Source organism: Balaenoptera physalus (assembly GCF_965194825.1).
Source record: "Balaenoptera physalus genome assembly, chromosome: 6".
Classification (NCBI taxonomy): Eukaryota; Metazoa; Chordata; class Mammalia; order Artiodactyla; family Balaenopteridae; genus Balaenoptera; species Balaenoptera physalus.
In genome coordinates, this window is record NC_138885.1 from 122,192,952 (window position 1) to 122,206,184 (window position 13,233).

The window sequence follows — 13,233 nt, forward strand, 5'->3', positions numbered from 1 at the left end:
CTTCACTAAATGCCTGGATATAAATATATTTGTAATATTCAGATACTCAGTGCGTATATGAAGTGTGGGAACGTGGAGGCTTATATCTAGTTGATGTCAGAATAAAAGGGAGAAAAATAAACCTTTTCTTCCTTGAATTCAAGCAACCCCTTTATCGTGAGGAATTGCTTGAACAGAGACCAGACAAAGCATGTGGTCTGTGTGGGATCAGGAGTGAAAGATGTGACTTTCATGGTGACTAAATAAACAAAAGCTTTGTTCCTTTGAGTCAGTCATGAAGACATCAAAGTGTCTTTATCATCCAGTTCTTTTCATTGCAATGGGGTCTTACTTGTACATTTCACTCTTCCCAATTATAAACTAACAATTTCATACATTTCAAGGCTAAATAATACAGGAGTGATTTGATAGGTCTACCACCTTCTGTATAGATATACATTTACCCCCAAACCCTCATAAATCCATTGAAAGTGAAGAAGCTTCATCTGGATGGCTTCTTACCACTGAACTTCATTTCACCCCGCTCTGGCCTGTTGCAATAAAACGTTTGGGTTCACAAGTGAAAGATGGGTGAATAACACTTGGGAAACCTTGGAGGAAGAGGACGCCTTTCTTCTGTGAAGTTCAGTGTGTTCTACATAGGAGTAGTTCATATACACAACACCACCATGTGTTAGGAAAGGTGTTATTGTTAAAGTGTCATTATCGCTAATTTACAGGTGGAGGAACTGAGTTATAAAGAAACACAGAGTGAACTTCCCACTGTCAACATCTCGGCTGGTTTTGGAATCCAAGCTGTCTGGATGCCAGAGGCTGGCTCCACACCCTGGGAAACAATACAAATTCCTATTGTCCTCACATCTCTCTTTCAACGTGCACGACTTCCTGGAAGCAGTGGCGTTCCACTTTTACTGCTACTGGGTATTATTTTAGACACATAGAAAGCCTTTTTTTGGTCTTTCCATTGGCCTGGGCTCTAACTCAGACAATGTGTAAAACTTAAGATTCAGAAGGCAGGACTTCCCTGGTGGTGCAGTGGTTAAGAATCTGCCTGCCAACGCAGGGGACACGGGTTCGAGCCCTGGTCCGGGAAGATTCCACATGCCGCGAAGCAATGCCTACTGAGCCTGTGCTCTAGAGCCGGTGCTCCACAGCCGGTGCCGCAACTAGAGAAAAGCCCGCACGCAGCAACAAAAAAACCCAATGCAGCCAAAATTAATAAGTAAATAAATAAATTTAAAAAAAAAAGATTCAGAAGGCAACCTTTGAATGAATTTCATATTCCACCTTTTCCTCAGTTCTCAACTGAATATTTCATTTGCAGAGATACCTGCTAAGATGTAACAAATCCACTCCAACACAGTACATAACATTAACATGTTAGGACATCTTAGAATTGACACACTCTCTTTTTAAAAACGTTCTGCTTTGACTATGTTCAATGTTTAGAAAAACACCTCAAGTCTTAAGCTATTGATTGTAAGAAAGCAAAACTTTTAATTATTCAATGTGTTCAAGGTAACATTCTCTTTTTACTCACAAGATAGCACTATAATGCTACCTTATTTGAACTGGACTATGGGAATTGAAAACAGAATATCCCACAGCTTTACAGAAGGAAAAAAAATAATTTTTTTTAAAAGCAAGTGAACCTCCCCAACATTTGTCAACTTTTAACATGAATATCCAGAACTCCCTGACTTCAGCAAAAGCGGTGATAAAACAGAAATTCTTGGAGTAGTTTAAAAAACAAATTTCACGTTCCTTCTGAACAGAAAAGTTTTCACAACTAATGTTGCAAAAAGGTTTTTACTAAACTGTCATGATTTGACAGCATCAAATTTAACATTCCTTGCACTGTAAGGATAAAACCAAGGGGGGAGAAAGATCATTAAAATCAGCCAAGCTCTTCTTTAAAAGTGATAAAAATGGAAGAGTTAAAAAAGTTAAAATTTGTCCAGTCAAAAAAGTTAGGCTATTTGCTTCTAGGCATGAACAGAGTCATTTAAATTCACATGTTTTAAGAACAAAATCCGGGATTAAAATAGAAGTACCTAAGGCTAATGGGCTTGATGGATGAAAAGCCTATTTTTTTAGTAGGTCACTTTCTGATAATGAGTCAGTCAAGGTGACTTCCAAGTCTCACCATTGACATCTAAGTAAATCCTCCTTGGCTGACCCAGTTTGGTACAGGGGCTACTGGAGCAGGACAGGAACACTCCTGGGCATGTATCCGGAAAGACCACACTTTGAAAAGATACATGCACCCAACGTTCATCGCAGCACTATTTACAATAGCCAAGACATGGAAGCAACCTAAGTGTCCATCGATAGAGAAACAGATGAAGAAGATGTGGTGTGTGTATATATACACACACACACACAGTGGAATATTACTCAGCCATAAAGAGAATAAAATAATGCCATTTGCAGCAATATGGATGGACCTAGAGATTATCATACTAAGTGAAGTAAGTCAGAGAAAGACAAATACCATTTGATACCGCTTATATGTGGAATCAAAAAAATGATACAAATGAACTTATTTATAAAACAGAAACAGACTCACAGACTTCAAAAACAAACTTATGGTTACCAAAGGGGAAAGGGGTGGGGGACGGATAAATTAGGAGGCTGGGATGAACATCTATACACTACTGTATATAAAACAGATAACCAACAAGGACCTACTGTCCTAGCACCTAGCACAGGGAACTCTACTCAGTACTCTGTAATAACCTCTGTGGGAAAAGAATCTGAAAAACAGTGGATATATGTATATGTATAACTGAATCACTTTGCTGTACACCTGAAACTAACACAACATTGTAAATCAACTATACTCCAATATAAAATAAAAATTAAATTAAAAAAAAAAAAGAAAATGAAACTCATGGAAAGACCCTCCAGCACTCCTTAACTGAAGCAAATTCTCCAAAGAATGGGGCATATGCATGACCCAACAAGGTTAGAGGCTACTACCCAGTACCCAAAAGATGCTCAGTAAGGATCTGTGGCAGGAATGAAGGGCACCAAAGGACAAGAGGACCCTCACAGTGTGAAAGAAAGCACAGCCAGTGGAGGTCTAGATGCCATCCTGACCTCATATAGTTCCTATTTCACTTCTTCCTGGAAGAACAGCAGAGAAGCCATACTGCTTTGGGTCTCCTCTCCCAATGTCAAGAGGACTGAAATCTTAAAAAAACACCCAAACTACCTGATAGCCATGAAAGATATTTACTGCTCAGTGTTTCAAATAAGATAAAGTTTCCCAAAAAAAAAGCTTTCATTGGAGAAAGACTCATTGCTGGTTCTTTTGCCTTACCTTGTAGATTTGGGTTTGCTTCTTTAAAGGAGGAAAGTATGAAACTTCCCTACACAAGATTGTCACAATCCACTATCCATAAGGTAGTTATGAAAAGTTTGTAGAGTCCCCAGATAAGACTTATATGGCACAGCCTCGGGCGCAAAGAAACGGACCGCGTTTGTCCAGGTAGGGGGTATGGTGCTTGGGTTTTATTATTATTATTATTATTATTATTATTTTAAAATCCACTTTCCTTTTCTCTCCAGCCCCGCGTGTCCGCATAATCCACCAGGTGGCCCGAGCACCAAGCGGCAGCACTGATGAGTCACGTGACGTTCACCTAGGTTTTATCCCTGGTACGAACCAAGCCTTAAAAGTTATAACTGAGTCCTTCAAAAGTGGGCATGGTCTTCATGCCAGTGAAAGAAGGATGGACTGTAATTTATGCCACAAACAAAACGCTACGGTTGTAATTCCAAATGGAGAGAAGATCAAGGATGTCTCGGAGAAGCTCAGTGTCTGGCAGCAAATACGGCATTGAAACCGGAGGCGGTGTTCTATTTATATAGGTACATGTATTTTACAAATTGGTGATGGATGGATGGATTTCTGAGAAACGATTTGTTCCAGGTCTAATTCAAACGACGGTTGTCATTTCTGTAAGCCCCACAGTTTCGGCAATCTGTACACCAAGCAACGCTGCAGATATTTTTTTTTTTTCTTTAATTTCAGAGGGCGAAGACGAAGTAAAAAAAGTGCAGTTCTTCAATTAAAGTGCATGGATGAGGTAAACTAATTTCAAGAGTTTTGAGTTTATTCAATACCGGCTCAGACTGGAACCATTCTGCCGTGTATCTGCTGCATTTGGGTTCTCATTGCCCGGACACTGCTCAAGATCTTATTCTGGTGTGTGACAGCTGTGATGCCAGTTCTGGCCAGGTCACTGTAAGCAGGGGGAGAAAAAAGTGGGAGAGGAAAACGTGATGAGGGCTGAGAATCTCTTTTCTGGGCTTCATGCAGACATGCATTTGAATCAGCCACAATTAATACAGCACAACAAGGCAGGTGTATTAAAATGTTTAATTAAGCAATTGAATGCAACAATGTAGGAGCTTTATAGAGGCTGTGCAAAATGACACTCAATCAATCAAAATGAAAGGCATTCCAGTTTTCTTTTCTTTTAAAAAAATGAGTAGGATGATTATGCAGCTCAAAGCAAAAGAAGCAAAATACTATGAAATCTAGATTTACCCTTTTGTGTTACATCGCTGAGTACTTACTCCTGGTTCATGTGCACTACAGCCTCTAGTGTGGTATAACCAGCAGCAGTGAAGTTATCCTTATACCGGTCCATTTTAATGGCCTGGAGCCAATCGCCCACCGATACCACGGCGGAGAATTCAGGGGAGCTTGGATCCAACAAGGCAGTGTTAGGTCTGGAAATGGAACGAGAAAGTGTAGACAGACAAGAATTATTAGAGAGACAGCCTGACTCAGAAGTCAAATGGTCTGAGACAGGCGAGGGGAACCGAAGCACCAAGAACGGGCTTTAGATGGAATCACCAACGTCAAATGTCATCATGTGATTTTTCCCCCCTAACTTCATAAAGCTGCAAAAGCATGTCTCAATCACCCTATTTGTTCTTAACTTCATTTCCCACATTGGTTTTATGCGGACCTCTTAATGCAATAAGGATCAGAGCAGGTCTTTTAACATCCTAGCCTGGGGTAAAGATTGGGGGAGCCCTTGTGGCTGAAACCAGCTCAGTCTTTGAAGGAAGGGTCCAGTCCCTGCCAGCACTGAATATCACAGACTTTAGTTCAGCAACTATGGAAACCCTAGTGAAGGATGAGTAAGGAAAACTGTGAGCTTGCAACCTGCCAGACTTGATGGAAGCAGAGAAAACAGCGAGAGTTCAAGTCCGGCGTGCTTCCAGCCAGGTTTGCAGGCAGGCTCAGTGCATTCAAACAAACTTGGGACAGCAGGGAGTTAATCCTCTCTTTAATCAACGCAGCCTGACCAGCACGTGTGCCAAGACTGGCAGGAAGAATGGCCACTTTGATCACTGTTTGGATTGTGGAATGTGCTTCTCGTTTTCCCTTGCTGGGGCTCCTAAAAGAATCATTTCAACAAATTCCAAGCACTTCTTATTAACTTATTTATTAGTTGATGCATTTCTCAGGCCAGGTGTTTTACATTAGATCACTGTCAAGAGGGACTAGAGTTCAAGGCAAGTATTCTGTCATCCCTCACGATATTGAGACACAATAAATAATCTATTTATGGAAAGTATTTATTAAGAGAATTATAGTCATCTTCATCTCCAACTACTTAATAATCATAAGGTAGACATTAACAGGGTATTTTATACCACATTTATTATAATTACCTGTATAGCAACCTTGCTACTTGTTAAGTTCTATTTTCTTGAACTCCCTTTCCTAGAAATTATAGAATGTGGTTGATCTTAACATTTTGACCTGATCTTCACCCTGAGACTACATTGCTTGAATACGAACATTTAAATCAGAATTATATCATCACTACTGACTTTTCAACCAAAAAAATCCTTTTCTTGTAAAAACAAAATTAAGTCCCTCTAATGGCTTAACTTTCTACATAGTAGAATTAATCCAATCCATTTTTCATTTTAATTGTTACCTAAATTATCTTGATTTGCATTACTTCTTTTTTTATATCGATATGTTAACAAAGACTTGCTTTATCAATCAGTTTTGTGTCCAAATAGTAGCTTGTCTTTGTGACCTTTCTTTTTTGTCCATTATTTCAATTAATCCAATTTTCTGAGTAAAATTCTGCAGATTTTTATGGTAAGAATCATCAAGATTTCATTCTTTTCCCAATTTTGAGCCAATAACAAACACTACCACATAGAATTTTAGACATTAGTGTTGAATGTTTACCAGGAATATTAATGAACAAAAATCAAAAGTTTGCATTTACTTCTAACTTTAAGCCAAAGCATTAAAAGGGCAACATGGAGGCTCTAGGTACCTGGCAAGGTCAAAATGACCTTAGAATGAAAATAGCCTTACTCAGTATGAATGAACTCTAAGGGTCATTCTCAAGCTTGTTCTGGAAGTCTTTGTGCTCTTTGTGGAACACTGTGACATTTGCCTAATTCTGTGCTGAATCACATACCATGTTATACAATCTTCCATTATCAGCAAGCAGTAAGAAGCACCAAAGCTCTTGAGTACCATCAATGAGAAAAATCTAGAAGTGAGAAAAGTGTGTCCAACAACCCAGTTTGTTCTGTATTTTGGTGCAAAGCACACATTATACAATGTTAGCAACTAAAGAGTTTATACCAGCAGGAGAAGCCCCAAGTACCGAAGAACCTTCAGACAAAATAACATGGCATCCAGAGCTGGAGATAAAAAGCTGGAAGAGTTTTACCTTGGAATAAAAGAAACTAGCTACATCTGGAAAAGAAGCCTTAGTGCCATCTATTTTCACCCTCTTGGAGAAGAGAAGAACCAAAAATAGACCAGAAATGATGGGGGATTTTATTTTAGGTCACATAGCTACCAGTGGCAGAAGGAAGATGTGAATTCAGCCCAGTGTTATTTCAGGAGAGCATGGTCATTAACTCTTTGTATGGTGGCTAGTGGTAAAGGATCTGAAAGCCTAAGAGAACACAGGGTATCTCTGCTGTTCACTCCCAATTCTTTTCCTCACATATTGTAATGGGAAGCGTATTCCCTTCTCTTCTAATCTGTAGGCTAAGTTTTCAAGAGAAAGACCGGAGGAGAGCATCCTAGTGCTGGCCAAGACTGGAAGGGCTTGGATACTATGGGGAAAATGTCTTCCTACTTTTAACTCAGGGTCTTGATGAAAGAGAAGACTTTGAGAAGCACAGATCTGGAGATGAGTAGATGCCTCTCCTCCTGCGGGCGTGAATCACCTCATCTTATTATGCCTGTCTTCTTAAACCATTTAACTCCTAACAATGGTCAATGGGACTGGTATCTAGGTATCCTGGATCTTATACCAGTAAAGCCCAATTTCCAGGTAGAAAAGTTCCTACTGAATTAATTATAAGACCTGCAGTATCTTTATCTTCTTTCTGGACCGAAATGCTTCCTTTTGCTCTTTTCAATGAAGTGACTAACTATTTTACAGGTGATTCAATCATTTTAGTTTTTAAAACTCTTCTCAAATATTCATCTGCATGCTTTGTAACTTGATCAGTTTTTATCTTGGTCCTGTTTCCTTCTCCTCTTGAAAGACTCAGAAAAGAGCAACTTTAAGAACTGAAACCCAGGAATCTCTTGCTACAATTCACACTTTATTAAGTCGACTTAAAGATGTCTTCGAATTCTTATTTTTTGCTAACTCCATGTTCCTTCCCCTTTCAAAATATAGCATCTAGTAACCTGACCATCTTCCAAAAGTACATTTCATCCATCTTCCTAAGTTTTCAGGTCCAGCCTCACCAAATAAGCACTTGAGCTATCCCTTTGTTGTTGTTGTTGTTTTAAATTTGTTTTTCTGACTTCTGTTTGAGGCCTGACAAGTACTAGGGTCTTCAGAATGGTGAAAAGAACTACCATAAATACTCAAGGAGGAAGAAGCCACCCAGGTTGCAGACGGCTGTGAAGTGGCCTCTGACGAGAAGGCGGGAATTAAAGTGAGTCACCACTTGCCTGCCATCTCTGATGTATTCTTTCATACATCAGTATTAAGTAAGCACGGCTGACCTGGAGCTCTCGGTCCCCGTCCTCTTCAAGCTGTTGGGATTGCGGATGAGTTTGTCCAACATGTTGACAATCTGCCCAAATTTAGGCCTGTCGCTTCTCTCCTTCTGCCAACAGTCTAGCATCAGCTGGTGGAGTGCAATGGGACAGTCCATTGGAGGGGGCAGCCGATAGCCTTCCTCGATGGCCTTAATCACCTATCAAAAAAACAAAACAAAACAAAAAACCCAGAACGGTATGCTCAGACAGCTGGTGGGTCAATACCAGAGCCCAACTTCCAGACCTTCCAATCTAGAAGGCACTACCTCTCTCAGAAACAGCACATTCCTCAACCCCTCCAGATGCGCAGCCATTTTTACTTTTGGAAGACCAAAATACACCAATTTACCAATTCTGTATCTCTTTCTTGGTCTCCGTTGGCTGTCAACTGACCCTGTTAAAGGTGCTCATAACTAGATTTAAAGTTTTAAAAATAATTAATAAAAACCTTCCTTGGGGCATTTATATTTTAAAGAGGACCCTTACACATCTCAGGAAAGAAGTTATAATGGTAGGTGATAACTGCCTCCTGCCCAGTGTGGTCGTCCTGCCTAATAAGACATAAATCATTCCACGGGCTTTCTTCTAATTCTAATTTTTCTAATCTATCTTCACAGGTATTACAGCATTTTCTTATTGGCTTTTCTCTAAACCCCTCTTCTTCAGGGTGTGAATTCCAGTAACACAATATGATATGACTCATGCCAAATTTAAAAAGGGGAATTACTTCTTAATTTCTTGGCTTCTCATAACCTGGGTTTATGCATATCTTATGAGATTCTGGAGGTGATTTTCTTTGGGGATTTTTAAAAGTTTTAATTGCTTTAAACCAGTCCTTTCTTTCCCCCTACTAAAATGATAGCTCCTAGTGAAACCACCACTGGCTGCAGCCATCTCAGTGACCATGACAGAGTCTCCCTGCGGCGGGTCTATTACTGCTCAATGATTGGCCTTCAAGAGAAAATAATCAATTCAGTTAGGTCCAGTTTATATGTACCAGTATAACTGTGGTTCTTTTAACCAGGATACTGTTTCAGTTTAACAATCATCTTGTGATTTATTAAGCCCTCTGAACCCTTTTCTCCCATGTATTTTTTGCCAACCTCCTACTATATTAGTATTAATTTACTTCTCCTTCTAAAGTAGACGTCTATATGCTATCTAACTGATGAACGTGATTCTATTTATTTCTGGCAATGACATTAGGTCAGTTTGATCCTCTGACTTTCTTTTATCTTTCCAGGTGCATGGTGTTGACTCTAGATTGATGAAAATATTTTACATTGAATTGATGAGAATGCAAGCAACATTGGGCTGATGCCAGGTTAACACAATTTGTTACAAACCCTCAGACTGCTTAGTATTCTTTCATTAGCTCCCTATCCACTGCCAGCTTGGAAGATGGCTTGTGGGTTAACAAAGCATATTTTCTCAGTTTACTGCTGAACATTTTGGGGGGGAAGGCAGAGGATTAAAACAAACAAAAAACTTGATAAATTTGACATATTCTTAACAGTTACTTTGACTCCATTCACCATATGCCAAATGAATTCTACCCATGTAAGTAATTCTCCAGTTACATTTCCTATAGATTCCTGTTCTACAGACTCCAACGCCGAGACGAATACACGTGAAGGATAGATCAATATTATTTGTGGGAGAGAATTGGCTTCAGATGCTTTTTCATGGATAAAGGCAGACAACTGAAAGTTTAAACCAACAAAATTATTTTTAATATAATATAGAAGCTGTCAAAGCTATAGGTCTGAAAATATTTAGGGCGGGAAAACTGACAACATCTTTAGATATTCTGCTCTTATGAGCATTTGGCTGCCACTCTCAACTGAAATAAAGAAAAGCTTAAATATCCAATAATTAAATAAGTAAATACAGGCACTACTCCTTCTTCTAGGTTGTTGGTCTTTGTTCCTCTGAATGTCTCTACTCAAAACCAAATGTTACTATACAAGAAAGGTACTTGATGGTATCTGCATAATCACATCAAACAATAGATTACACACTGTTCACTCTCATAGTCTGTCTCCAGCCTGTAATTATCTATCAGTTATGCTAGCTGCTGTCTTTCTTGCTATTTGCTATGAACTTTCCTTTATAATTTATAGATACTACAGTGTCAACACTACCGTTCCTCTTATTCTGGTTAGAGAATTCTTTTTGCCCCACTGGACACAGAATGCATTAGCTTCTGTATTGCTCTAAACATTCTTCTACTGATAAGGAAACATCCTATTTCTTGAGTGCACCTGGTTTTTCACTTAATTGTCAAGGTTTTGCAACATCCTGTTGTTTCAGGACAAGGCAGATGGTCAGGTAACATTCCACATCAGAGAAAATTTTAAAAAAGAAACTTTTTTTAAAATACAATTTTAAAATTGATAAATTAAATATAAAATTGATAAATTGAATACCACACATTCGTAAACACACTCTATGATAATATTTTACCTCTCATATAAAAAAATTAGGAAAGTTCAAGAAATGGCCATTTTTTTTGTTCTGATTTCCAACCCTTCTAGAACTAACTAACACCTTCTCAGAATTAGCTAAGAAGTGTTCTAGCAAGATCCCCCCGGTCTAGGTTTGTTTTTTTCTTTTCTCACTGGAGATGTCTGTAATTAAATTCTATTACTCTGGAATCTTATTAGTGTCATTATTGAATGCTTTTCTAAAATTGGAGGCATTGTGGATACTCCCTTACAAAGTAGTCCAGATGGTACATTTAAAGGGATGTGTATAATTTACAAAGGGTCATTTAGTGAAGCTTTATTTTAGAGTCCTCAAGGGGCAAGCTCTAATTACAACTTTGCCAGCTTTAAAATATTCACTAATTTTCTTCCAATAAACCTTTCGTGTCAATTTCATCTCATATGAAATTTGTGTTTTTCAGATATCTTTGCATTTTCTTAAAATTCAAGGTTTAATTTTATTTCAGTATGGGTTTGAAAGTTAGCAAAGTAAAAGTACTGTTCCATATCGCTAATCGATCAAGCTATGCACCTATCTATCATCTATCTATGTCCCATATTATACCATTAAGGCTTTGTAATTTTGGTCCTCGAAATCCAGGACTGTAAGTTTTAGCTAGATTACTAGACACATCTGTATTAAGAATTTTAAGTTTAATGTATCATTTCAAGCTCAACACTTACTCCATCATACATTAATGCAAAGACATATATTTCAGAACATAAAGACTCACATCTTGATTGGACATGTCCCAATAGGGTCTCTCTCCATACGACATCACTTCCCACATGACGATCCCGTAGCTCCATACATCACTTGCTGATGTGAATTTACGATAGGCAATTGCTTCTGGCGCAGTCCACCGGATAGGAATCTTGCCACCCTGTGAACATCCAAGCTCTAGGTTATCCCCCAAGTACACTGATGTGCCATTTTAGTTTCTGAATGTTGTTACTGTTTGCTAAGTAGGGCAACAGCATTCCTGAGATAGCTTTCCAAACAATAACAGGATATTTGTTTATTCTAACTAAAATCTTCCAGGTTGAGACAGTTCTCATATGTTTTCTTTAGTCACAGGGAAGTAAGCAACTAATATGTTTAATTATTTTTTAAAAAGCCTACCTATTATCTGAGCTCTACTTAAGGCAATACTGTAGAAGAAAGGACATTTTAGGTTTTACAAAATACACATGTTATCCGTGGTATATATCAACGGATGTGCAGCTGACAGTAATTTTGACTTCTTGTCAGATTCTCTCACCCAGCAGCACAAAGGCAATACTTAATACTGCTTTGGAAATCATGACCTAAGAAAGTGAAATATGAACATTTCTATCCATCCCATTGTCATCCAACTCTTATAGAGCATGAGAAACATGACCAACGTAGCTAGAAGATAATACGCTAAACAGGCTCTTAGAGGAAGTCAAATAATACCAGATGCTAGAGCCATTATTAATTTTAATGGCAGGAGGGCCAGATTTTGATTATTATTTACTTTTCTAAAAAAACCCTGCAAAAATGGTAAAGCAATTGAATATTACCCAAGAAAAGTTTAAAGGTCTCAAATGTCTCTTGTTTGATTATGCTTATGTGCAAGGTATTTTTAATGGAGTTTCAAATTTCTTAGGGTTCCATCTGGGGAAATTAATTCAACTTCAATTCAGACCCTTAAGCTGTTCAAGAGGACATCGTTTAAAAGTTTGCTTTATTAGAGCTGCTAAACAGGGCAGTAAATTGTACTGCAAATTGCATTGATTCACTGCAGTTTACTCTGAAAATACACTGTATCACATTTATGCTTGTTCCGTACAGCAAGACACTTGTGCTGCCGCCTTCTGCTTTCCTTAAATATTTTGGCTATATAAATGTATCATTCTAGAAGCTTCCTTTTACTTTCCTTTCTCCAACTACTGGGGAAAAATAAAAAGTCTTTAGCATGGACAAAGATGTATTCTTTCCTGAATGAATGGACTTTGAATTCCGAAGAGGGTATGTGTAAGAATCAAAACTACAGCCAAAGAAACTGAACACTACCAGAAAACACACACACACATACACACATACCCCCCAACAAACTATACCAGAAAACCCCAATGCTTACCATTGCACATGCAAAATGGTGAGCATTAAAAGAAGAAAATGGCTGGCCTGCTTCATGTTGATTTTAACAGTGTCAGCCCTAATGGCCAATAACTTTTATGATTCTGTGTTTATTCCATTAGTATCTTATATTCAGATTGTCCGGCAAAGATAGCATAGCCATTAACTGTATACTGATAACTCTTAACTCTGCCTTAATCCTGGCTTATCTACCAGTAGTAAAATGCAGGCCATTAGATACTGGGAAACCTTGCGTAGTGTAAATGTTTTATAAATCCTGTATATACATTCTCAGATTCGGTAGGCAGCCGACTAGAAATATTGTTCTGTCCTGTTTAAAATAAGATTTTTTTTAAATAATAAAAAGGAACCAAGTAGAAAATCTAAAACAAACAAGAAGAAAGGAAGGAAGGAAGGTAGATTGAGTGTGAAAAAATACAATAATAAGTGACGCTCTAACTTGTGGCTTTGTAAAGTGGTCACACATCTAGAGGCTGTTTCAAAATCCCTCTTTGGAAACATGGTTTAAAAATGGATGCATGGCTATGAAGAGGCTCTGAAGGAGGAGGAAACTT

The 13,233-nt window shown here is 38.3% G+C and overlaps 1 protein-coding gene across 2 annotated transcripts in view; it reads right to left on the minus strand.

The window, feature by feature from the left end:
- The window catches only part of EPHA4 (EPH receptor A4), a 217,227-nt gene that overhangs the window by 78,304 nt on the left and 125,690 nt on the right, over positions 1-13,233 (minus strand). The window contains exons 14-17 of one of the 2 annotated variants that reach the window (XM_082466376.1): positions 11,289-11,438; positions 8,033-8,226; positions 4,588-4,743; positions 3,326-4,250 (exon numbers count right to left, since the gene is read on the minus strand). In XM_082466376.1, coding sequence (XP_082322502.1) covers positions 4,136-4,250; positions 4,588-4,743; positions 8,033-8,226; positions 11,289-11,438 — 615 coding nt within the window. In that variant the 3' untranslated portion in view covers positions 3,326-4,135. Of the gene's footprint in view, positions 1-3,325; positions 4,251-4,558; positions 4,744-8,032; positions 8,227-11,288; positions 11,439-13,233 lie in introns of both variants that reach the window. The other variant, XM_082466377.1, reaches the window with a different exon arrangement.